General features: G+C 36.9%; 1 protein-coding gene across 3 annotated transcripts in view; it reads right to left on the reverse strand.

Annotated features, from left to right (window-relative positions):
• LOC129755561 (uncharacterized) overlaps window positions 1-27,825 on the reverse strand; it is a 112,838-nt gene that overhangs the window by 73,253 nt on the left and 11,760 nt on the right. For 2 of the 3 annotated variants that reach the window (XM_055752114.1, XM_055752113.1), the window contains exon 2: window positions 21,299-21,943. In XM_055752114.1, the coding sequence (XP_055608089.1) occupies window positions 21,299-21,407 (109 nt within the window). In that variant the 5' untranslated portion in view covers window positions 21,408-21,943. The remainder of the gene's footprint in view (window positions 1-21,298; window positions 21,944-27,825) is intronic. The other variant, XM_055752115.1, reaches the window with a different exon arrangement.

A 27,825-nucleotide genomic window follows, 5' to 3' on the forward strand; every position in this document is an offset into this window, starting at 1 on the left:
AAGTTACATAGGTCTTGAACCTAGGGGTACTCTGACCTGCTTTACTCTTCATGAACAGGTATTTTTAGTTGTACGGTTGATTTATATTCCAGCAGCAGTCAAGGGTTGAAAGCTTGACAGATGCTTATGTGCATTGAAGGACAAGTTTTGCAGCACAAATTTGATCTTCAGTGACTTAATCTTCACAAAATGCGAACGTGTAAGTCACTTTCGTTGACAGCTATTCATTCAAATCAACGAACAATCAAGGAACAGATAGGATTTCAATTTCATTCCCCATCCCGATTATTTCAATTAAAAGAAATTGTACTTTACCCAGCTGTGTTTGATGTACAAATCAGAAATAAGTCAGAAACTCAACTAGATATCACAAAAGAGACTTGGAATCAGTGTTCCGAATATCACTCATTTTCAATGAATGTTTCTGATTGCCCTTCGCACCTGAACGTACAGCGGTCGGGTTTCGTTATTGATTGTTACTCGACCTACCCGATCATCGATCGTTCAATTCATCGCTAAAATACAGATCACCTCGCACGATGCTTGCTGTCAAAACAGTACAGCACCATCATCAAATTGGAATCTCACCAATGCGCAATGCATATGGCGAATCTTGTTGGTCTTCGATCAGGAGTGAATGGATCAGGCAGTGAGTGAGTGATACATGAAGCCGATCATTAGCGTATTTTGTTTGATTTGATATACAGCAAATTAATAAATTTATTTGTTGTTATAACGTTTTTTAACATCAGTATGATTAAAATCAAATTGTAGTTGTGTTTGTGAGGGAAAGATGTTCACTTTCGCCGTGTTTTTCAATTTTTACAAGTTCTTTTATTAAACTGTCGTCCGTCACGTTAAAACTACTGAGAATTTATGGTGTTCCTCACAATTGTTTGATTTTTCTCGTTCTGCAAAAAATAATTTTGAATTTCATATAATTCAGGCAGATACTGAGTGAGCTACATTCAGAATGGATCAGTTTGTATCTCAATCATCTCCGATATGCGATGTTTGCTAAACCGATTATTCTGAATTATGCGACTCGGTTTGCATAGCTGATAGGAGCGCTGATCGAGATTGCATACCAGCCAGGCGAAGCAGTTGCGAGAGGCGCTATCCCATTATACAATCAGAATGTTTCCAACAGGAAACGCATCCTGAGTGTTTGTTTTGATTGATATTCGGAACACTGCTTGGAATTCTGAATCAAAATATAATTTAAATTATTGAGAATTCAATTTAACGCAACTAGAGTGCCCTACCTGGGATTTCCCAGTATAAAAAGGGCAATTCCCGGATCCCGAGAAATGCTAAAATTTCACGGAAAAAAGTGCTAAATTACTAAAAATTAACACGCTCTGAACTGGAAAAAATGGATCAGATTGAGCAAGGAAAATTATAGTTCTACCTTAATATATGGCTAAGACTTAAACTTTTTTTTCTAAAAACTGATTGATACTGTGAATTTGATAAAAAAAATATTTTATTGTTCGAAAACTTAGTGTTGATAATGTGATAATCGACAAAGAATCTATAAAACCAAACAATTCAAATAAACAAATGCTACGAAAAAAAAATCTGCATTTTCGCTTATGCAACACCAGGGATGCCTGGTGGTTTTGTCAAAAATCAGGACAAGTTGAAGAAAAAAATAGGATTTTTCAGGACACCACTAATTTGATTAAAAGGTACTGTAGACGCCTTAATTTCTGCAACAGTGGCTAGAAGAACATTGGCTGGCCTACAGTTAATATGAAAAAACACTATTTATATATCATTTGAACCGAAGATCATCATCGGTTTAACGATTTAATTACAGGTTTGTTGGATATGCTGGTGACTCTACAATAAATTCAATTACAATTTTACTATTTTCTTTTTTGAGAATAAAGACCTTTTTTTTTAAATCAAGACAATTCAGAACAATTTAAAAAATCAGTACGTTATCTAAAAAATCAAGACATACCCTGATTTATCAGGACACCTGGCACCTCTGATGGACACTCTAGACTCTAGACGCAACACTCTGTCATTTGAAGCAGCCAACATCCTTAGCGAGAACTCGAACAATCGTTGAATTCTGATACTGTTTATTTATTTATTTAATGTCTTCGAAGGATAATTCCGCACAGACTTATTGAGCTAAAAATTGTCTTAACCTATTTTTATACACTTGTTTTGAAATGCCAAAATCAAAAATGCTGGCACACTCACTGAAGTAACGGTTGCACGTGTCCATTGGGTTGAAGTATCCATACGTTGTTCGGTGAGCGGGAATCCAAAGGAGCTGTTGAGTTCGAAGTGGGCATGTAGGAGCGAATAGATGGACATTTTGTAACAACTCACTATTTTCGATGTTGCCGCTCAGAATGTCATATGTGAAAAGACACTGTAAGAATTTCCTTCTACGGGACAGCGTTTCTAAGTGTATAAGGTTACATCGGTGTTCGTAAGGTGTTGCGATTTCTGGATTCCATCCTAATTGCCGTAGAGCGAACCGAATAAAGGCTCGCTGGACACCTTCGTTGGATTGGCTAAGAGTTGATTGATACGGGGCCCAAACAGGAGCTGCGTACTCGAGAATGCTTCTGACAATCGAGCAATAAAGAGCTTTGTAAGCATAAATATCGTTGAAATGAACAGTGTTTCGACGAAGAAAGTCAAGCATTGCGTACGCCTTTGCGATTGTGGTGGCAACGTGTGTGTGGAATCTCATCCGACTGTCAAAAATTACACCTAGGTCCTTAATTGTGTCGACCCGTTCCAAAGAGCAATCATTCATAACGTAATTATGGAGGAGCAAGTTGCGTGATCTTGAGAAACTCACTAGTTTACACTTTTCCACATTCACCAACATCCCGTTCAACTTGCACCACCTTAGAACAGCGTCAAGATCATTCTGCAGTAAAATACAGTCAAGTGGTGTCGTGATTTGGCGAAAAAGCTTTAAATCGTCTGCGTAAAATAGCTTTTGTGAGGTCAGCTGATAGCACAAATCGTTCACGAACATGATAAATATAAGTGGCCCAAGATGACTACCTTGGGGAACACCAGAAGGTATCACGAAGTTCACAGAACAGACGGAGTTTACTCGGACGTAAGCTGAGCGGGAGTTTAGATACGACTCAAGCCACTTAATAATCCATTCAGGAAGTCCCAAGTGTTTGAGTTTTTCTATCACAAGTTTATGAGGCACTCGGTCAAAGGCTTTAGAGAAATCTATGTAAGCTACATCAACTTGCTGACGTTTTTCGAGCTTTGGCAAAACGAGATTAGTAAATGACATCAGATTGGAGGTGGTTGACCGTTTTCTCATAAATCCGTGTTGAGCATCGTCAATTAATTGTTTAGCGGATGGGTAAACAGCATTGTACACTAAAATCTCCAGAACTTTTGCTAAACAGTTGAGGATCGAGATTGGCCGATAGTTTTCTATACAATGTGTGCTGCCGCTTTTATGTACTGGTGTAATCGACGCCATTTTCCAAGCTAGCGGGAATGTTCCGGAAGACAGAGATAAATTGAAAATCCTAGTAAGAGGCATCGCTATAGCAGATGCACAATTTTTAAAAAACAACGGTGGCAGATTATCAGGTCCTGGTCCTTTGGAGGAGTTCACTGCAGTCAGTCAGTGCATTGTAGACATCAACAACAGATAAAACAAGTGGAGGCATGTTTACGCTGTATGACGGTAAAGATGCTGCAGACGGAGGGAGGAGTCCATTATCATTATGGAAGACCGATCGAAAAAATTCAGCGAACAAATTTGCGCAATCCGTGAGACATTCTGCGGTTTTGCCGGAGTAGTTAACGTCAGTAGGGATCCTATTCGTATTTTTGCGGCTACGGATATACGACCAAAATGCAGCTGGATTAGTTTTGAGTTCGTTTTGAGTGCGATCAATATACTGACGGAAATAGAATTCCTGGGTACGTTCGTACTCTTTTTCCACTTCCGAAAGCATGAGTTTGTCCTCATTTGATTTTGAACGGAAATAACGTTTTCTTGTTTTGCGTAGGCGGTTTCGCAACAGCCTGAGATGCTTACTCCACCACGGCTTTCGAGTTGTCGATTCAGGTTTTGTTATTTTCTTAGGGACAAACATTGCTAAGGTATCATATATGTGTTCATAGAAACAAGAAACGGAGTCGTCAACGTCTGTGTATGTTAGCAATGTGGTCCAGTCAATTTCTTCGAGAGCGTTGGTCAATGCTTCGAAGTCGCAGTTACGGAAGTCATATTGTTGAGATACAACACGCTCGGGGTAGCTGAATGCATAGCCATTGTCAAGTTTTAAAATAAACGGTGCATGGTGCGTGTCAATTCTTAAAAGTGCTGACGGTGGATTGCAAACATCGAACGAACATGTGTCACTGACGAAAGCGAGGTCAAGTTGTTTACCATGAACATTATAGTTGTCGTTTATCTGTTTTAATCCAGAACCTAAAATTTTCTCAGCAAGAATGCATTCGGATTCAGTTGATGCGTTGTTTGGGATAAAAGCGTCTACATCTTCATCCAAGGTCCATACGAGATTCGGTAAGTTGTAGTCCCCCAAAACCAAAATTAAATCATCAATAGATCGCTATTGGGGCGCAGATACACTACACACAAAAATAATACCTGATGATCCAGTACAATACGGGCAGTTACTTGTTCCAGTCGGTTACAATGGACTAGGTTGACGGATTTACAGTTTAGATACATTAGTTAGGTAGCAGAAATAATGGCAAGGTAAACAAGCTGGATTGGAAATCTTCATTGGAAGTTGCATAGGTTTTTACTGATTGAATGTGTTCAAGGCAGCTGAAGGTGAAAATGAGGATCATTCAAATCTCGCGTAATTTTTTTTACTTCGAATGAAACAGAAAAACGGTACCGTCAAACGGGGCATCATGCAACAGTAGAGTTAGATGCAACATTAGTATACCACAACACTTATTCAATTTTTATTTTAATATATTGTAATAAAGTTATCATTTGATGATACGCTAATGGTGAAAACAAAGTTTCTCACATCGTCAGATAGGATTTTTTTTGTTTCGATTATAGTCGTTTTACTATCTTTATGGCATTCGCGACTTTATCAACGTTACAGTTAGCGGATCATTATTGAAAAACTTATCCGGTACAACTGTGTTCGATGTCTACTCTTGGGCTCGAACTCGCGGACATCGGCTCAGGAGAAAACAGATTTGCCAACTGAGCTATATCACAAGCCCATCTTTACCAATCGATTGCTTGATTATGTAGATATTATTAAAATTTCAATTAAGACTAGCAATTCACCTGAAGACTACAACTCGATTGGACTCAATACAAAAAAGTTATAGCTGTTCAAAGATTGTATTTTTGTAGCAAATTGTCGTTAAACACACAATGAGTACATTTTACTCATTACATTTTACAGGACAATTTGTTTCCAAAATACAATCTTTGAACAGCTATAACTTTTTTGTTTTAAGTCCAATCTAGTTGCAGTCTTCAGGTGAAATGTAAGTCTTAATTGAAATTTTAATAAAATCTACACAATCAAGCAATCGATTGGTAAAGAAAAAAAATTTATGATGAAAAACCAGTTTTTTATGCTACTTTAGATCACTATGTCTCAGTATCCCTTTCACACTTGAGATTCAGTGCAACCCCTTCCTGTTGTGCGATTCCGCTCAAATTTGGCATTTGCTCTTCTGCTCCCTTAAACCATCAAAGTCTTTTTTTGCAAGTATTTTGATTTTAAAGTAGGTATTTGTTAAGACAAATTTGATAAATTAAATAAAAAATATCCTAAATTGTGATTTTTATTGAGGATTAAACCGTGAATAGCTCTTCAAACGATGATACAAACAATATGTTTTTTCAGCAAAGTTTAAGTGCACAAAAATCCGCATCTTTTGATGGCATTGGTATCAAAAATATTTCACGATTGGTACATTTTTGATCAGTTGAGTACAAAATTTTTGGACCAAAAAATTTTTTTTCTTGGAAATAGCCTGTTTGTTTTACATTTTGATGTAAATTTGGTTCATTTTTCATTTTTTACGTGTAGTATTTAACTCAAACAAAACTTAAAAAAATATGAAATATAAAAATTTTATGAAAATGTTTGGATCCAGAATTTATTTAAATTCAAATCTTTTGAAAGTGGACTTTTTAAAAGATCGCGCTTGCGGAACCTCTAAACATGATTTTTTTAGCCCTATACAAAAGTTTGTTCTGCACATCCTAATCGACCATTTGGAGGGTGAGCCCCCAGATTCCCAGAAGTTATGTAATTTTGGGACACCCTGGTGTTCAGGTTTTTTGAATGCAAAATTGAAAGATATACGTCAAGTTGATATTAACCAAATTTTGACCGTATCACCCTTTATCACGTTTGGGCGTAAGAAAAATCCTTTATTGCATGATTAGAATATGTTGGGCGAGCAGTTGCATCGTGTTGAGGAGCTAAAGGATTTTGGCGTTTTGTTGGACATCCATATGACTTTCTTTTTAGTACTCGAGAAAGCAAACCTAATGCTGGGATTTATCATACGTTTGAGCAAAGAATTCACTAAACCGGTCTGCTTGCGAGCTCTGTATTGCTGCCTGTTGCGATCAATGTTAAAATCTGCGATCCTTTTGAAAGCTTCATGGACAGCACGTTTTGAAGCAATTCAACGGCGCGACGCACAGTCGGTTTGTGCGTTATGCTCTTCGTGAGCTACCTTTGAAGAATTATTTGAATTTTCCGCCATACGCACAACGTTGTGTCCTGCTTCGACTTCTTACGATGTGGGATCGTCGTTCCATCGGTCATTCGCTGTTCGTGACCATGGTTCTTCGGAACGAAATTGACTTGCTCTTGGCTATTTCTCGCTATAGTATTTTTTGTTCCAGAAAGAACCCTACGCAATAGAAATTGGCTTACTCTGGAACCAAGAAGCACGCGATATGGCAGCAACCAGCAGCAGGACATCGATCGATTCCCTGGTTTTCTGCCTCTTCCTGGCAGATCATCGAACGTATAGTGTTCCTCGAACTTGTGGATGATGGATTTTACTCCCGCCGGATGAATGCCGAAACGTTTCGCCACTTCATTCATCGAGATGCCCTCCTCTCGCATCCAAGTGTCCAACACACGAATTTCAACTTCTTTTTTAATTCGTGACATTTTGGGAGAAACGAATGTTTCAAACGTAAACAAAGCGCTGATTCACTCTTGACAGATCAAGATGCTACATACAGGTGAGCACAGTTGTGCGCGTTCACGCGTTAGTAAGTAGAAGGCCCAAATATGTTAATAGTTAATTTTCGATACACTCCTTAAGCAACTATACTTGCGTTTTGCTATCACTTGTCAGGGAAAAAATAAAGTTCAATGCAGTTTCAGGAAAAAGGATTTATTTAAAAAGAGTTTCTGTACGATTGCATTCAATTATCCACCTTAATGTGTTGCAATGCTCAGAGGGGTTTAGCTAGTTTAACCCTAATCCGCTTTCCAAATAGTACAATTTTTTGGGAGACCCTCGATGAATTCTTAAAATTTTGCATCATTACTTTTATTATGGACGCACCTTGAAAGCCCAGGAGAAAAAAACACCCCAACCAGACCAGGGCGTGTACAGCTTCGGGTCTTGGCTGTCAAAAAACGCTCCGTCTCCACCCTCCACCACTGAGAAACTTTTGGTACCTCTTGCCTACTTTTCCTCAAAATGCATCCACCAGTAGCTGTAGGCGCCCTGAATCAGACCTCGAATTTCGTATGTCAATTTGACACTCTTCGCTTAAAACCGCTAAATCTCTCTTGTTTCTCAACTGATTTTTTTTTAAATTTATTGTTTACATATACTTATGTGCAACGTATGGCTTTCTACTTCAGCTTTCTTCGACACTAAGTGATGTTTTTAATGTACCGTGAACCGGGGTAATATTGATCACTTTTTTCAATATTTTTCGATTATTGTTCATATTAAGGGAAATGTGGCATGTTTCATATTTTTAAAACCAGTACAAGACTCTTATGAACGTAAAACATGGTTGCAGAAATTTATTGGACTACTTTGAATTTGATTTAAAATCGATTTCTTCGCTGTTCAGGAATTGATACTTTGGGGTTACATTGATCAGTCTCCATTTTTACGGTTTAAACGAGTTTTCTTGATAATAAAGGATACAAAACACCTTCATAATTGTTTACAAATTCTAATTTAAAGGTTTTCTTCTAAAAACAATTCTTATCGAAAAAAACAATGATGCTGCATAAATCTAGGGGCAAAAATTATTATAATTATTCAATATTCAAATGAAATGTTACCTTCACACATTCCCCTAGGCCCTCCCACTATTTCTATTTTAATTTTTTCCTCAAAATTAATGATTTGATAGGATTCCTATCCATTTGTCCAATAAGGGCTTACTCTTGGAAAATGTACTTACTTCTTAAATATCAAAAATTTATCATTAAATGACTATAAAAATAGCACTATAACTATACATATACAAAGAATAAAAGTTGTTCTTTCTTATTCAACCACCCGTTTGCTTCTAAATACTTTTTGATATCATCAGGAGAGCTGTTTGTTGGCGAGCTTTGGATAAAAATGATATTTTAAGATTTTGAAATTGCTCTTTTACTAACAGAAAACAATTTCAAATACAAACCAAATTTTGTCTGTTTGATACTCAATTAATAGGCTTTCAAACGTAGAAAAATGTTTTCAAAAATTCAAACTTAAGACTAAGTTATTGATGATAATGTGGGAAAATGTATTGATGGTCAAAGTTAACCCGGTGATCAAAGTTACCCCGTTTTACGGTACAGTCTTTTTCCGAAGCATGTTTTTCGGATTTTATTTTCTTAGACTTTGATTAACGGAAAACTTAAGTGTTGTAGGTGAATAATGTTACATTGCGAGGTTTCCAAAACTACAAATTTTGTAGAATCGGTTGAGAAACAAGAGAGTTATATTTGTTTTAGTCATGAGTGTCAAATTAACGGGCAAAAATTTCAGGGACGGATAAGGGTTGATATAAGCTGGTCTGGCGCAGTCCTTCTTCAAAGTGAACATTGCTTGAGTCATTCAATCAAACTATTTGCGAATACTTATGATATTTGTCTTTTTGAAAACGGACAAATTCCAAGAAAATTCAAAAATCTCACTTTAAGGAACTATTAAATAACTTCTAAATTTCGCTTAAATTGTATGCATGTAAATCAAAATAAAGTGATATCCGCAAATAGCCCGATTTCAATTTTTGTTAAAAGCAATCTTTCTTCTGACAAACAATAAAAAGCTCCACAGACAAAATCACTGCTGGACGCTTTTAAAAACAGAAAATTGAAACCGTAAACATAATTGCAGCAATCTATATTATTTCTGTGCTTGACTCCGAACAAAAGATAAATTACTGTCGACGAAATTTCAACAAAAGTTAGCATAAAAACACCACCAAACAAGACAGCCAGCGGTATGATGAAAAATTGTTTCGGAAATCTCCCACATCATTTCTTATGCATAGCGTTGCTCAGGTTGTTTTATTCCATATCTCCGACGCAAAATAAGATAAATGTTGTCGTGAGAGAAAGGAAAGCGGATTAATAATCCCCCGCAGCTATTCTCCGGCGAAAGGTGTAACGCTTTTTGTGATGCGTTGCTGCTATTTCGAGCCTTCCAGTTTACGAAATTCCGATGGAGGAGAATATTTATTATTTTCGGTACTTTGCTGTCAGCACGTTCCCAAATGGTTCAAAATCACATGGGGTTTATTCACCTGTTCCAATAACACGAGTGGTCGTATAATACGATTTGAAAATTGAATTCTACCTTCATTTGGGATAAATGAAATGCAAATATCAAACTTTAAAATCTACTTATATTTACAAAAACAATCATTAACCTAAGCTCAAAATTAAAATCATAATTTAACATAATTCCATCAATTGTTTATAAATTAAATTTATTTTTAATATTTTTTCTATAATATAAAATTTCCAAGGTTTTCATCATCCGCGCAGAACTAATGCTTCAAGTTAATTTTAGGTAAGAGGGGCAGTTTGAGTGGAATTTAGAGATGAATAATGACAACGCTTACCGATAAATAGTTTGCCATTAAATCGTTCATCACGAGGAATAGCTTTTAGGATAATTTGAGCATTCTAAGCTAAGGCGCCAAAAATTTTACAACAGAAAGTGAAGCGTGTTGTCATAATCATAATAATGCCGACCCTTCATTTCTATACTGGATCAAATCACATGATTTTCTTTTACAAGAAACAAGGTTCAGGGGAATGACTCATCGTAAAAATTTGAATCAAATGAAGAGAAAACTAACTTTTACTGAAATGAAACGCAAATTGTTGAATTAATAAATTTCGGCACTGGTCGGAAAATATTGTGACAGAAGTCTCCCTATGCTTGTTTCGCGATACTGAAATCATCAACAAGGTAAACGGTATGTAAATGAAACCAAGATTCAGGACGACGGAAGCAAGAACTGCCCGTTAACTTGAACAAGAAAAGCCCATGTGGCAGGATAAAGGTCTTTGCGGTGGGAAAATTGGCGAAGGTTTCCTTTTTCCACTTTCGAGCAGATTTCAGATTTGCCTTCCGGTTTTTTGCAGTAATGAGCTGGTTTTGATGAGACCTAAAACTTTGTTACCACATCTTAGCCTTTGTCAAGACCCGAAGGTATGGCAAGATGGAAAAAAATAAATACACGCGAACAGGCGCACCCAAATAAACGAATCAAACAGAATTACATCACGTTCACTGGAGTATGTCGCAATGGCTTTATCTTAGCCAAGTTTTCTAGCTGAACCGAAAAACAGCTTTGGCATGAGACAGCAGCACGAATCTGCAGCTCACTCCATTAATTATTGTAGCCTAGTCAAAAGATCTGTTTCTTGTCGCTTCCAATGTATCGTTCTAGAGTTGTTGTGTGAAAGCTTTTGCTGGATTTGGCACCGATGGCAATCTCTGGAGACCATTATAGAGTACTGGTGAAATGGTACGCGAAAGTCATTTGCAAGCATTTAGTAAAACTGGTTTTTGTTACACTGGGACTAAGTACACTAACGACTTGCAATTGGCACATGTTTCAGAATGCTGTCCTTTTCATTCGAGCTGTTCTTTTCAATGATACTTTTAATGACCAAGGATTATTCGGAGTAAAAATTATTCAGCGTAAAGCTTACTCGGTACAAGGAGGATGTAAATGATCTCTGAGTGAGTTGTCTGCTGTCATATAAGAGGATCGCTTTTTTGAGATTATCTAATTGTACTACCAATGAGGACATCTGGTGAGCTTGGGCTGAAAGGTCAATTGATTCAATAAATTACTGTATTATCTGAAGTTAAAACGGACTGTTAAATGAATTAAACAATTTGTAATCTTGTGTCTAACCAGATAAAGCGAAATATGCAAAAAAGGTTTCCTTTGGGATAATTCTGTCGGTTTATTTATATTCAAATTCCAAGGTTTCTAGAAACACAAGGTTCTCCGACTTTCACAGTAAGTAGGCGAGGAGTTAGCGGGACGCTCAATGAGTTTGTTTACAAACATAAGAATATTTGCTCAGAGATTCTGTGGTTTGTTGGTAAACAAACTCCATGAGTTCCGCAGTTGCAAAACCAAAATGGCTGAATCGGGAATTTGACATACGGTAACACCTTCTATATATACACACCTTGTATATCACCATGACCAATTATTTTTGACATATTGGGATACAATTTTGATAGTGGCATGTTTTGCTTGATGCGCTTGCTTGTATGGAATCTTCAGAGTGTAAAACTATAAACGATTTTCAAAAAGTACCAAATCTTTTCATCGCTAGTGAGCTCTTCAGGACTTGTTAGTAGTGTACACACTCGAAACTTGAAAAAATTAAAGTCGTTCATTTGTTGTTTTCACCACAAATCGTGTGTTGCCTATACACAGGCGTATCAAATATTTTGTTCCATAGAAATCGAACTACAAGTGCATTCACCTTCCTTTACGGTTTAATAAAGTACAATTTACGGTTACACCCGTATTACTATTCTGGCTGTATCTTAAAAATTGGTGAACCAATTCTCAAAAATTATATCATTTTGGAATCGTGACAAGTTCACTATCTATTTAGAAAGACTTATTATGATTCTAGTGGCGTCTGAAATTTGAGCCGAAAGACAAGATGACGTTTTAGAACAACGATTGAGACTGTCCCGGTTCGAAAAATGAAATTTCACTATGTCAGCAAAATTTTGACTGATTTAAAGATCTATTGAAAGTAAAATTCCGTAAATTCATATTGTGAAATCATTTTATCCTCGTTTTGGGGAAATGTTATACTCTTCGAGAAAGAATATTGAGGAATTGAAAGATTATAGAAAATTAGGATTAGAATAAGATGAAAGATGTTGAAAATGAGGTGAAGGATAATTTTAATTTGAAAATCTTGCCATCACATTTAATCTCTTGGTTCCTCACGGGCCTACTACCTTGCAGTGGTAGATACAGATTCAGCTACCCCCACACAAAAGTAGGCCATGCGTTGTTCGCCCCACAAGCGGAAACTTGCAGTGCGAACGAACAAAAAGATGACATGTGATCGCTCTGAAAAGCTCAAAATACAACCGAGGAGACACATTTATCGATAGACTAGCTGATCCCGTACGAATTCCGTTTCGATTTTAACGTGTAATATGTGACGAAAGGTTTGATTACCTAACTTTTAGCAATGCAGACAGGCACCAAACCTAATCCAAGCATTGGATGGGCATCAAGATAACGTAACATTCTGCTGGATTCCCGGCCATGCCGGAATTACTGGTAACAACACCGCCGACCAGTTAGCTAACCTGGGAAGAACAAACACCGACGAACCATCCAGTGACATCCCCGGCAAAGACATCAAACGATGGGTGAATTTCAATTTAGCTGCATGCTGGTAAGCATCTTGGCGGAGTAACAGATCCTGCTTTCTAATGCGAATCAAAAGTTTAACTCTACCTGGAACCGACACGGCCGACTCCAACAACCAGAGAATTCTGTCCCGTCTACGGATTGGGGTGACTCTTATCACACATCAACATATCTATGCTAGAACCAGTCCTCCGGTTTGCACCTTTTGTGGGGTGCAAATATCTATCCAACATCTACTAGTCGACTGCCCCGGACTTCTGAAAGAAAGACAACTTGCTGATCTTGATGCTGACTTGGAAAGTATTCTGTTCAATGACAAAATAAGTGAGAAGAAATTATTAAAACTTTTACGCATTACTGATATGATTGATAAGATCTAAGTTGATTTGTAAATGAACATGTAATTAAACGTCTAGTTTTAAGTTAGAATAACAGAGACGAATGAGTGAGACCACTCAAATTAATTAAAAAAAAACCTAACTTTTAAATTTAACTGTGATTTGTGAATGCAATACCTATTAAATTGTTTTAAAAGCTAAAGCATAATGTAAAATAATCATAATAAACAAATTTGTAGAAAAGTAAAAAAAAAAGGTTTGTGTTTAAATGGTTAATTGGGATATGTTTTCACGACAAAATTGCATAAAATATTGAACAGTTTTATGAACGACCATATTTATTAAAATGAAATTCAAAATCAGAATTTGATTGATCGTCGAAAAGAACAACCCGTGTACGTTTTTGTTTTGCGTATTAAGCAATTATTGCAAAACTTTTAAAAATGGACAAACCCCTTTGCTGTCGTCTTATTTTAAGTCTAAAACTGGGATTCGATTTTTCTTCCATTAAAACTCTCGTTTTTCAATTTTTGTCTCGACGTGAGAAATTTGCAAAATCACTGAACAGGTAATATGAACGACTCTTTTTTCGATCCCTCACACAAAACTAAGCTCTTGAAATCAATTGCTCGCCCCCAAATACTCCTGTGTGCCAATTTTCATTCCAATCCAATGCATGATAACGTCAATATCGCTAAATCAACGATCCGTTAATATAGTGTGTCCCATTATGTCCACGTACGGTTGAAAAAGAACAGTATAAAGGCAATACAGGAGCATGTTAAATTGTTTGTATATTCTTCTTTTATAGTTAATCAATAAATAATTAGATTCCAGACAATTGTTGGCCAGTAATCGAAATATTGATCGAAGACTGCTTATTAGCTTTCAGCACAGACTGAATTGCGATGATTTTGTCTACTGTTTTCCAGTCCTTGGCGAAGTGTTCGATTCTCCAATGATCAGCACGGATTCATGCCCAAACGCTTTACGACAAGTAACTTGCTAACGTTCACTTCTTTTGTGCATGAAAGTTTTGCTGCCAAATCTCAAACTGATGCAATCTATAGGGGAGAGTGGGGATACTTGATCCCCTTTTCTTATTTTCACCATATCTTTTTGGAAAAATTAAGCAACTCGTCGTCTTTTACATTTTCTGACAGCTTGTAACTTCAAGTTTCTATGCTCCGAAAATTAGAACGATACTTGAACCCGTTTAAGAACTAGAAGCATTTTCGTGGGAGTAAAAAAATTGCGATTTTTCTGAAGTTAGGGGAGACTTGATCCCCAATTGAAGGAGACTTGATCTTTTATTCAGGAAGCCCTAATCCTTGTATAAAAAACAAACAAAACCTCAAGATAGAATGTTAATTGACTATTTTGGTCATGTTTGTTCTCATTTCACAATTTATAGCAGACATAAGAAGAAAATTCCATAACTTTGTCTGAACGCTAACAACATTGCATACTTAAAGGCGCTATTTTTTATAGTTATGAAAAAATTAATTATTTTTGCTCTTTTCTTAAGACAATTGTTTGATAAATATTAGTTTTTTGGATAAATATTAGTAATTTCGTAATCAGCAATCATAACGATCAATTCAGAAGAAGAATATGCCGTTTGGAAGGGGGATCAATTGTACCCAACTCTAGGGGATCAATTGTACCCATAATCAACATTTTAGAAAACTTTTTCTGAAAAAAGTTGAGAGTTTTCAATTGTTTTGAAAAAATGACATTATGAAGTTCATTTTACGCTCGAACGATTGATACATTGGAACAAATATTTTTTTCATGACTTTCCCATGTAAGGAACATTTTAAAGTGATGAAAAAAGATCTTCAAGTTACATTTAGTGAAATTTTTCAAACAAAGTTCAATTACTCAAACAATTATTTTGTTTAAAAAATGTAAACTGCAAGCATTGTTATTTTGCTCATTTTGGCACATTTTTCTAGAACATTCGATCTTTGTAAGACATTCCAGCTTCGAGATATAGCTAAGGAATCAAGTATCCCCAGGGATCAAGTATCCTCATTCTCCCCTACCGATCTGTCTGCTGCATTCGACAAGGTGAACCATGAGATTGCCATCGGAAACTCAAACGCTTAGGATTCTGTGGTACTCAACTTGGTTGGTTCCGCAGTTACTTAACTTATCTTAAATTGATAGTTCGAACGAGTGACACCTTTTCCAGGCAGTTCCCAGCCACTTCCGGTGTGCCCCAAGGTAGCCATCTAGGACCGATTATTTTCCTAATATATTTCAACGACGTGTTGTCACTCCTCGACGTCCCCAAACTTTGCTATGCTGATGACCTAAAACTATTTTACACCATAAACGACAATGACGACATAAATTTTCTGCAATGTCAATTCAACCGTTTCACTAATTGGTGTTACATTCACTACCTGCCATTAAACCGTAGCAAATGTGCAGTCATCAGCTTTTCTCGTGAGCGGCTGCTTTTGATTGCGGAGTTCTTCCTCCTGCGGAGTACGTGTGAACCACGTTAACAATCTTGGCGTAATCCTAGATCAGCGTCTGGAATTCAATGCACACACCAACTACATGATTGACAAAGCATCCAGAAGTCTCGGTTTCATTTTTAGAGTAACGAAGGACTTCAAGGACGTGTATTGCCTGAATAGCCTATACTGCAGCATTGTTCGTTCCATCCTTGAATACGCATGCAACGACCCAAGATTCTTCCACCAGTTTTAACCGCTGCAATTTCCAAGTCTAGTAGGCAAGGACATCAAAATCATGAATACAAAAGTTAGTTTCTAGTATAATTCTGAGTGTCAGTGTTATAATGAAAGATATCACTACCAATTATCAAATGGGACCAGTTCCGAGGAACCACAGCGGTTACACGCATCAGTTGTCTGGAACGGTGTCGTTCGGCTTGAGGCTATTCATCGGCGATTCTTGCGATACGCCCTTAGACTAAGCTTGCCAGATTGCCCGGATTTATCCGAGTTTGCCCGGATATTTGATGCAAAATTTCGATAAAGTCCGGTCCGGCCCGGTTGCCCGGATATCGAGAAAAAAGTCCGGATATTGCCCGGATTTTTTCACAATTTTCACCAAGAAACCAAAAAAAAAATCAAAGTTTTTGAGTAAGTTTCATCGATTAACGGTATGGAAATTTTCAACGGTTTTTTCAAATAATTTCGCTGATTTACTTTTATAAACCTTTGAATATTTAAGTGTTCCAAAAAGTTTTTGGAAGTCTGCAATTACATTAATAAAATATTAATTTCAAATTTTTTGCCTTTTTTTCTTTGCTTTTATGTATAATTACACCTAAATGTTGCCCGGTTTTTGCCCGGTTTTTGGATTTGAAAAATTGAAATCCATGCCCGGATTTTGCCAGGTTTTTTTGAAAAAATGCCCGGAATTGCTAGGCCCGGATGGGAGTAGAAAAAATTCTGGCAACCTTACCTTAGACACCTGAACTGGCAAGACCCTTTTCGCTTGCCTAGCTACAAAAACGATGCCGTCTCGTAGATATCTAAACTCTTCAAGCCGGCAGACAAGCAACACGTGCCTCATTCGTCGCCGACCTCCTGACATCGCGAATCGACTGTCCCACACTACTGAAGGCTATTCTGCTTAGTGTACGACCCCGTGGTTCTAAAAATATGGATCTTCTGTTTTACATTCCCTTTCTAAGAGCAAGTTCACTGGTGTTGGGAAAAAGTGGTAGAAATTTTGACACATGCGGCACATTTTGAAAATTTTCTCATGTAAAAACATTTTCAAGATCTGTGGACTTCTAGTTTTTTTACAACAAGTGTTGCATTTTCGCATGCTGTGATGCAAAAAAAGCAATTTTTCTATCACATACGGCTGAAATAGAAACAGTGTTGTAAAAAATACAACGCCCGCAAGATCTTGAAAATATTTTTGCATGGTAAAATTTTCAAAATGTCAAAATTTCTTCCACTTTTTCCCAACACCAGTGAACTCGCTCTAATGAACAATTACGGAGCTAACAGCGCCCTCATCGGTGCCATGAGATCGTTTAACCGTTTCTCGGTGCATTTTGACTTCGACATTTCGAGGGATGTTTTCCGAAGAAAAGTAATAAGGGCATTAAGAACCCCATAGTTATAGACTTAATGTTATATTTTTAATTTTAAGAAATCATTTGGATCAACATGTGATTCGTTGATCAGAAATAAATAACAAATAATGTTCAAAAATCTGCAGGCTTCAAATGTTTTCTCAAATATAATATGGTATAGGCCCAAAAGTTCAAATCGGTCACGCTTGAGGACAATTTGGCGGATTCATCTTTTTTGGTACGATCTGAACTTTGTTGGATTTGTACCGAGCCATCGTAGGTATGTTTTGAGTAGTGAACCGATACCACGGGCAAAACAGTCATGTTCATGGGCAGCAGGCGATGGTTCAGGTGCTCTCGGACGTAAACAGCTGTATTTACTGGCTCGCTGGCTGTATTTAATGGCTCGGAAAGCATGCCACACTCTCATATCTTTTCCTTTTTACCTATCTGTTATCAAGGAAGCGTTGTTTAAGTCAAGCTTTGTAACATTTCAAAGTTCAGTTCAGATTAGGCACCACTGAAAGCAGAGATAGATCTTGCACGAAAAAAGAACCCATTTGCCGTTTCCTATCTAAGCAAGTAGGGAACACTTGAGACAAAAGAAAACCTCGAGCGTCAACGCAAAATATTACGAGTTCCGAAGTCATAAGAAGGCGACGTTACAGCCGACGTTAAATACGTATTTGGGTCTTCTCCTGTGCGGACATGAGTGAGACCACGCTATTTAGTGCGCTGCCGTTTCGTTTGGTGTGGTGTTGCCGTTTTGACCAAAGTTTGTCGTTCCGTTCTCGAAAATCGTCATGTGGGACGATTGCATGCCGATTGCCATCCAAGGCGCTGGGTTCAGCACGTTGTGCGGAACGAGGGTGCAGGATCGATCAGGGTGTTGATCCGTTCCGCCCGTTTGTAGACCGCCTTACGCGGAATCGGCAATTTTCATTGCCAAAAATTGGATAATGAAATAGATCCAATCTTCGTTTGATCGCTCTTGCCAGCCGAAGCAAGTATCCAGAAAAAGGCCTTAAAATTTTATTTTAAACCTTGTTTGGTTTTGATTTTGTTCCGAATGTATGCCTCACCGAAACGTTACAACTTGAAAAACATTTCGTCGTCAATGATAACGCACACTGATTTCCCACACAGCAGTTGATCATATCATTTGCAGGCTCTGGGTTTAACTCTGCTTTGGATTCTTCTGGTTCTTTTATGTCTTGAGACCCAATTTTACCTGGATTCGAATGACAGTGCTGAGAGGGATCCACGTTTTTGGCCACATACTGAATTCAGGCAGTTTTCCTACTGGCGTAAGCACGCATGAATTTTAAAACCGATGAAAACTGGAGCTCTCGAAACACAGAGTTTTAAGTTAAACTGTAAACAACAACATCCTGCGGAAAGCAGCATTCTAAAGCGGGCCATAGACTACACAAATGGCCTGTACAAATTCGATGATTCCACGACGATTGTTTTATCTATGCTCGCCCACACACTATACAAACATATTTCACGCGAACACAAACGATTGCTGGCGAAAACAGCAACAAAAAAACCAGCTCCACCCCGGCTGGGAGGATGGTTTGTACAAAATATTTCGATCCCGACCGATTTTACTCCAACCGTTTGGGCGCTCATTCAAGCAGTGCCATACACTATGCAAATCGTGTTTACAGCGACAAAATTTCATCGAATTTCATCGCATTTGTACAAATGTTGTGTAGTCTGTGGCCCGCTTAAATGTCATCTGGAATGAGCAGTGTTGTATCAAAATCGTTCTTAGACATAACGGGACACCCTATACTACGGATGATCCTGCCGATGCCAACTCCTTCCACAAAATTCAATACCGTCAAACGGGGCATCATGCAACAGCGGGGTTGGATGCAACATTTAGATAACACCACACTGATTCAATTTTTAATTTAATGTAATGAGATAAAGATATCTTTCAATGATTACAACATGATGATGACATAATTTCTAGCATCCTGAGATAGTTTTTCAAAGTTTTTGATTTTCATATAAAATTAAAAAAATCGAACAATAAATGTACAATTTTTTACATTTTTCGATGCCGTAAAAAACTATGCCCAGTATGAAGGATTGGCTTGATAATATCACCTACAAACTTTAAACTGGTTTCCTCATCCTATACCAACACTATTGATGTAAAAATAGTTTTCGAAAAATCACTCAATTTTTTGAAATAAATATTTTTATAATTCAATTACCAGTGTGGGGTAAAATGCAACAAAATGCAAATCAAAGAAACACCTTGTAAATCTCATATCCAAATGCTGGAATATGATTGTTTTGCATCACGCGTTTATCAACACTGAAATTTCTTTCATCCAAACATTTTTTTTTAATGATTTCGACTTTTTCAATTTTTAGTACTATTGTTTTACCCCAAAATGAATGCAGCACCCTAATTTTCAGAAAAATTGTGAAAATAAGTTTTCACAAAACAAAAAATCACTGCAAATGGTGTTTTCATGCGTAATGATCTTGAATTCATCGAAAATTTATTAAAAACTATACATTTTCATACGTTTTCATAAGATTTCTTATCAAAAACATAGTTTGTTGCAAGTTACCCCATTTCCTGAGGAGGATGAAAATCGCATGTTTTTAGAAAATTAAAAATAACTGAAGAAACCAATAATTTTTCTGACTACGCCAATTTGATGTCCCGTCAACCTTGAAACTTTTAATGCATAAAAGGAATGATTTACTGTGAACATAAAGTTTTTAGAAGCCAATGAAATTCAAAATTGTTGCATGTTGCCCCAGTTGACGGTACCTGATATCGATTGTCTTTTTCTAGAAACCCTCGTGTGCCAATTGTCATTCAAATCCTATGCATACTAACGTCAATTTCCCCAAAAACACAGAACAATTAATACGGACGACACCTCTTGCCGACCCCTCACACAAAATTTGATACCTGAAATCAATTGCTCCTCCCTGAAAACCCCGGTGTGCTAATTTTCATATTGATCCAATGCATAATAACGTGAATATGATAAAAACATTTTATATGGACGACCTCTTTTGCCGACCACTTACACAAAATTTGATACTTGAGATCAATTGTTAATCCGAAAAATCCCCGTGTGCCAATTTCCACTTCAATTCTATGCACTACACCCTTCGATATGACAAAAACACTGAACAACTAATATGAACTTCAAGTTTCCCACACAAACCTAAAAGTTAAAATATACTCATGAAACGATTCTTAAAAATGAAAAAAATCTTGGTTCTTTGCTTTGCCCTCGAAATTATTTGGATAGAATGTAATCTATGTAGAAGATTGTATTAATGTATTAATCAAATAAGACTGAGGTCTGCCACGTTAGATAATTGATTTCCAATACCAAACCGAGAAAAAACAACAACAATAAGACAGCAACGCAGCACATTCGAAGGGAAGGATATTAAGGTACCAATTCAGTTCTGAGATGAGGCAGAGCACAATATTGGCGAAAATCATCTTCAATGGAAATGATAAGCCAAGAAGCACTTCATTAACATTTGACGAGAGAAAGTCATAATGTGCGAAGCTTTACTAGGATCACATCGCGCGCCGTCTACCAGCAGCCAGTTCAGTTACTGGGAAAAAACAAATCCATCATTTGATTTTGTTTTACGTCTAGGATAAGAGTATGTAGCTTAGAAACGACTAAGTAATCACTCATATTGCTCGCTCTCTTCGTTTCAGATAATGTTACAGCCTCTTAGATTTATGCCACCATAAAAGAAAGCAATAAACTCGGATGGCAATATGCTTCTTCTTAAACTATAAATAAACGAATTCAATTTGCATCAAACTTGGACAAGCCAAGTTAGGATGTTAGAAGAAAAGCTTTACACAGACAACGTTATAAAGTCATAAATCAAAATGTTTATGTCCGATTGCCCGGACGGAAAGACGGCCATAAAGCACCATGGGAATTATTAAATATACCAAATAAATATAACGTAAACAATACTCACCGGTGTGCAGGAGTGGACAGCCTTGAAGAATACACAGCACGATTATCCAGCTTCGAAAAAGGCAGTTCAAGTTTCTCGATAATCCCAAAAAGTAAACAACGTTTATCATAATTTAATCTTGGGAATTTTTCTCTTCACTCGTTTGACTCACAAGATAATAACCAACATGCGACGTTTTTTTCTTCTAGCAGCTAGACAAGGTCATTGCGAGATCCACTCTGCTAAGGCAGTAGCTTCCAATTTTTCCGAAACCCATTAGACGTGTTGAGATTATAAAATACGGTTACACTTCTCATGTTTCTGTTTTATCATGTTGCCGGTTTCCACAGGAAATCTTTGGATTATCCCCACACACATACGTTGGCAAATACAATATATGTATCGGGTGCTGCTTATGCTCTCTGATAGTAGAAATGCCACATAGTCTTCCGTGTTTGGGGTCAGCCTAGCATTTGAATTTTTTCATCACTTTCATTCCTCGGTGATGGCAGCTCTTTTTTGCTCTTGGCACTGTGTTTGGCCAGATAAGAGGATTACTTTTTTATTTAACGATATCACTATTATAACTAACTAACAGTGGTATTTCTTTCGATATCTAGAGATGCGCTCCCGAATAGCATGATTGAAAAGGTTTGAAATCGAAACCTGTCGGAAGGAAAGAATTTATTTTTAGTAACTCGTGTTCTTGAAGCTTTTTGTGAGTTGATAGGAACTATAAAATGTAAACTAGGGGCTACAACTAGAGCAATACAGCCAACGTGTCAAAATATTTGTAATTCAAACTTTTACTATGAATAATTCAATCCTCTAAAACACGCACAACTTTTGCTCTACAAAACTTTTACTGTTTAGGAAACTGTTGATTTTCTTAAATTGCATAACTACAGGGGCTGAAAAACTTAATGTTTCAGCAGGGGCGAGTGTGGTATCTATGACTTTGCTGCCAAATTTTTTAATCAACCCTCATCCGTCCCTGAAATGTTTACTCATTACAGTTCTGGAGTGTCAATTTGACACTCCTGGCTGAAACCAACATATCTCTCTTGTTTTTCAGTTTCGAAAACTTTGTAATGTAACTGAAATATGTTTCTCAGACATTATTCACATATCACACCTCAGTTTTCCGTAGTTCAAAGTCTTAAAAAAATTCGAAAATACATGCTTCGGAAAAAAGACTGTAGATCAGTAACGTAATGCTCAAAAAAAATTACCTAGTGTCCAAGAAAACATTCGATCTTTGTAAGACATTCGGTTTCGAGATATAAAGGGTGATACGGTCAAAATTTGGTCTATATCAACTTGACGTATTTCTTTCAATTTTGCATTTAAAAAACCTGAACACCCTCATTTTGAAGGTGTGTGTGTGTGTGTGTGTGTGTGTGTGTGTGTGTGTGTGTGTGTGTGTGTGTGTGTGTGTGTGTGTGTGTGTGTGTGTGTGTGTGTGTGTGTGTGTGTGTGTGTGTGTGTGTGTGTGTGTGTGTGTGTGTGTGTGTGTGTGTGTGTGTGTGTGTGTGTGTGTGTGTGTGTGTGTGTGTGTGTGTGTGTGTGTGTGTGTGTGTGTGTGTGTGTGTGTGTGTGTGTGTGTGTGTGTGTGTGTGTGTGTGTGTGTGTGTGTGTGTGTGTGTGTGTGTGTGTGTGTGTGTGTGTGTGTGTGTGTGTGTGTGTCTGTGTGTGTGTGTGTGTGTAGAATGTTGCTCCTATTTTGATTTTGGAATTCACTCTTCAGTTGTCAAAACGCCGTCCAAGGAAGAAGAGCAGCGTAACAAAATTTTGCTCGCGCATCGCGAAAATCCGAGCTATTCGCACGCAAAGCTGGCAAAATCGCTAAAGTTGCCAAATCAACCGTTACAAATGTAATTAAAGTGTTTGGAGAACGTTTGCCGACAGCCAGGAAGTCTGGATCGGGGGGAAATCGAAAGACGGAAGCCGCTGGAACGACAAAGAGAGTTGCCGGTAGTTTCAAGCAAAACCCTAATCTCTCTCCGAGATGCCGCAAATAAGCTGGGTGTATCGTCTATTTACAACCGTGCATCGAGCCAAAAAAAACGAGCCTGACAATCGACTTATAAGAAGGTCACTACCTTCTTGTCGCGATGATACCAAATCGCGATTATAAACAAAATACGACGGCCAAAGCGCGATCCCGGAGGCTGTACACGACGATGCTGACGAAGTTTGACTGCTTGGTAATGGACGACGAAACCTATGTCAAAGCCGACCACAAGCAGCTTCCGGGACATGAGTTTTATACGGCAAAAGGAAGGTGAAAGGTAACAGATATTTTCAAGCACTCGAAACTGTCAAAGTTCGCGAAGAAATATTTGGTTTGGCAAGCCATCTGTACCTGTGGCTTGAAAAGCAGCATTTTCATAGCTTCCGGGACTGTCAACCAAGAAATTTACGTGAAAGAGTGTTTGAATAAACGTCGCCCTTCCTGAAGAAACACGGTTGTTCCGTACTGTTTTGGCCGGATTTAGCATCTTGCCATTACGGTAAAAAGGCCATGGAGTGGTACGCCGCCAACAACGTGCAGGTGGTTTCCAAGGACAAGAACCCTCCCAACACGCCAGAGCTCAGCCCAATTGAGAAATACTGGGCTATTGTCAAGCGGAACCTAAAGAAGACCAAAAAAACTGCTAAGGACGAGAAGCAGTTCAAGGCAAACCCAGCAAACATTTATGAAGGTATAACGCAGGAACAACAGAATTTTTCAAACAAATATACCAGATAAAAAGATTGTATTAAACTTACCAAAATAGCATATAGCTACAAAAGTGGAGGCGATATACCTACAATGACAAGATTCCAACGATTCGATATTCCAACAAAAAGCAAAATAAACGAAAAAAAATTTCCTCGACCGAGATTTGAACTCCAGTTCTCCGAGTTCGCAGACCGGTATCTTACCACGATGCCAACTCATCAGTTGATTTGGTCTACGCTAAAGCTCTATAGATGAGATTTTCTTTTTACGAACCGGTCAAAGGAAGAGACCGGAGAGAGTGTCAATTGAAGGACCGCCCATTTATCGTAAATCAGTCCACTCAAATCGTAAATGTCGAATGAGCATATTCTCAACTTTCTGGAGGCATATTTACGAATTGACTAAACTGCTATCCGATTCAATTTTTGTTGGGCAAAGCTTGTCGTAAATGAATGATAGAAAAGCACTCAATACCAACGTGTTTACGATAATTATTGAAAATGTCTCAATATTCGATTTGGATTATCATTTCTATTACGATTTCATGTTAGCTGGGAACTGGCTTTCTGCAGCGAAGAAGATGGACAAGGTGGCTGTACAAAATCTGATGGCTGGGGTTAAGCGTAAGGCCCGGTAATTCGGATTTGGATGAGCGGAAGCCTATCTGAATATTATTCCTGAATTTTATACTAATTAAACTTGAAAAAGAAATTTAATTTGATTTTTTAAACAAACGATTTCACCGATTTACACGCGTTTTCCCTTGACCAAATTTTGACCGTATCACCCTTTAACTAAGGAATCAAGTATCCCCAGGGATCAAATGTTCTCATTCTCCCCCCCATATTTGGACTTTTTTTTATGTATCTTTAATGTTAATATTGAAACGTTCACAAGCAATTTCAAATTTTGTTTACTGGTAGTAAATTGGAAATATTCCGCCCGTTTTCGAACTTCCTTGCAGTATTCTGGGTAGAATCTCATGTTGTAACTGACGTATGATGTACGCCACAGGCTCACACATTGTTCATCTATGATCCAAACGGAGCTACTAACACTCGTGGGAATATGAACTATGGTAACCAATATTTCCCTCCCTGACAGCATCAAACAAATAATAACGTTTTCAATCAATAAACCATCCAATCCAACCTCTCGTACACCAAAAGCCAGAAACACATATTCGGTTGCTTATTGCGAGGATTTTCTCACCATCAAAGGAAATGTGTACGGTAGGATTAGCAGGGGCACATTTTTGGAAAATTTGCAACACAAACACAGTTAAATTTCGTTCTCAGGAAATCATCGTTGTTAAACAGAACCTAAAGATCTAATGACGATCAAAACGAAATTAAGTGTCAAAGTATTAGACAGAAAAATGATTTAAAAAATTTAACGTTTTAATCACTTTTCACAAATGTATAAAGAAAAACGACATTTTAACTAGACTTGAATTTAGGAAGGAAGGTAGGGCTTATTTAAATGAATATGCAATAAGATTTTTAACATCGGCTTTTCCTTTGAGATTAATTCTCTTTAAAAAAAAATTAAACATATGAGTGAATAGATTGTAAAGTCTATCTGGAGAACCCTTAAAGATAAAATCTAATATTAACACCAGAATTTCATTTGGGATATGAAATTTCATTTAGAAGATCTGACCAATCTGACCTCATATCAGAATCAAATTACTAATATATGTAGTTCACGAATCGATTGCACCGAATGTAAAATCGAGATATCAAGGATCCACTTCCCAAAAAAAAAATATTACAACTTTATCTGATACCATGCCACTGTGCAATGGAATCATCAATTCTCTAGAGTTATTTCAATCGCTTGCACAAACCAACACTCGACCGAGGAAAACGAGTGAAGAAAATGGTGCAAAATTTCCATTTAATAAAAGCGACTGATAAAGCGAAGTGGATTTTCATATTTCCCCCTTTTTCCCACCCAGTCGTGATCAAAGTGTTTATCGTTGAGTGGCATATAAAGGAAGGGGAAAAACAGATTTACCAGAAAGGTCCAAACGATGTTATTTGAAAACTTGAGGAAATCAAGACAACTGATGCACGGGGTTGAACGCTGAAGAGGAAGTAAGGATGTTTTGGGATCAGTGGAAACCCTATATGATTGGCTTTTAAAAATTTGTTGATGTACTTTTAACTTTGACTCAACCCAAAAATTCACAAATTGGCTCATTTTAACTGAATCGCGTGGCATTGAATTTTAAATAAATATCGTGTTATTTTAATAAACATCAAATTCAACATCTCTGTCATTTAATATACATATTTTTGTTTCTTTCAATGATGATTTAATACATTTTTCGACAACCTTGTTTCCGGTAATACAGGTGCTGCATAAATTCAGGAGTAAAAATCAGGCAAAAAATATCCACAAATTTTGACTTAAAACTAAGCGAAAGTTGGAAGTCATAAGCTTCTAAGATTAACTTCAAGGTATATCCTCTTTCATTCGAAAATATTTACTAAAAATAATTCGTCATTTCGTGGGTATTCTGGAGGATGTCGAACTCCAAATTGTCAAGCATTAAGTTAAGAGTGAATAACTTAAGGTCAACTTTTTTAGTCAGGGGCCGTTAGAGTTCAAAATTCAAAATCGTTTAGAAAAAACTAAAAAATTGAAGTCAAATTGACGAGCTATTTGACACATAAAAATAAAGATTTATGAAATAAAATTGAAAATTAAGCCTTAAGAACTTTTTTTTAAACATTATGTTCAATAGAAGGAAATATTCAAATTCTTCCGAAATTGAAATGATAAACTGCAAAAGACGACCTCATGATTAATTTCTAAATTAAAGTTGCTATTGAGAAAATAAGGTTTTTTGAAATTGATAATCAATGGAAACTTTGAAAAAATATTTAAATGGTAATAAGATTTGGTTTTTATTTATTTGAATCGGAGACACTAAATTGAATGAGGATATTTAAATGCAACATTCGATTTCCTTATAAATATTTGAATCACTAAATTTCAAAACTAAATATAAAGATTTCACCAAATTTCACTCTTTTTATTATTAGATTTAGTTTAAAAGATTTAATTTAAAAGATTGATTTGGTTGATCCAAGATTCAGAATTTATGAATTATGCTTTTATGATCAGAAGAGTGAAATTCAAACTTCCTTCAAACACTTTGGCAATTTCTCAATCCAGAAGGTAGGGTTCATGATCATAAATAAAGATTTTATAGTCAATCATTATAAGATACTTTAGATTTCGACAGTATTTCTGTTTGCTCAAGCTAAAAAAATATGTTCATATTTTTCTATTTTTACTTTCCCAATTCAGCACGTATTGAACATAAAAATTATTCTAAATGAGTTGTTTAATAGTAGTAAACTATTAATACAAAAGTAACATTCTAAACCACCTCCTTGGCTCCGTTATACCAAAAGGTTTGAGCCGATTGAAATAAACGAATAATTTTGAAAAAAATCTAAACCACCTGCTAATCTCAATACCATCGACCAAAAAAGAATAGTTTTGAGTCATGGAAAAACTTACCTTTTATTCAAATAAAAGTGACATTATTGGATAAGGTTCTGAATTAAGTGTTTTCGTTAACTTAATTCATATTTTTGCTAACATTTCATTTTAACTGCTATTTGAAATGCTTTCTAATCCGTCGAAAACTGGCGCTGAAAATTCACCTTAAAATCTATTTTCCGACACCCCACTTCCTATGTATGTTTATTCTGTTACCATGGTGTGAAAACGCCGTGAAGTAGACAAGCAATTGCAATTGCAAGAAGGTGGAAACGTTCTTGTCGAAAACTAAAATTAAATGTCG

The sequence above is a fragment of the Uranotaenia lowii genome, chromosome 3, assembly GCF_029784155.1.
Source record: "Uranotaenia lowii strain MFRU-FL chromosome 3, ASM2978415v1, whole genome shotgun sequence".
NCBI lineage: Eukaryota > Metazoa > Arthropoda > Insecta > Diptera > Culicidae > Uranotaenia > Uranotaenia lowii.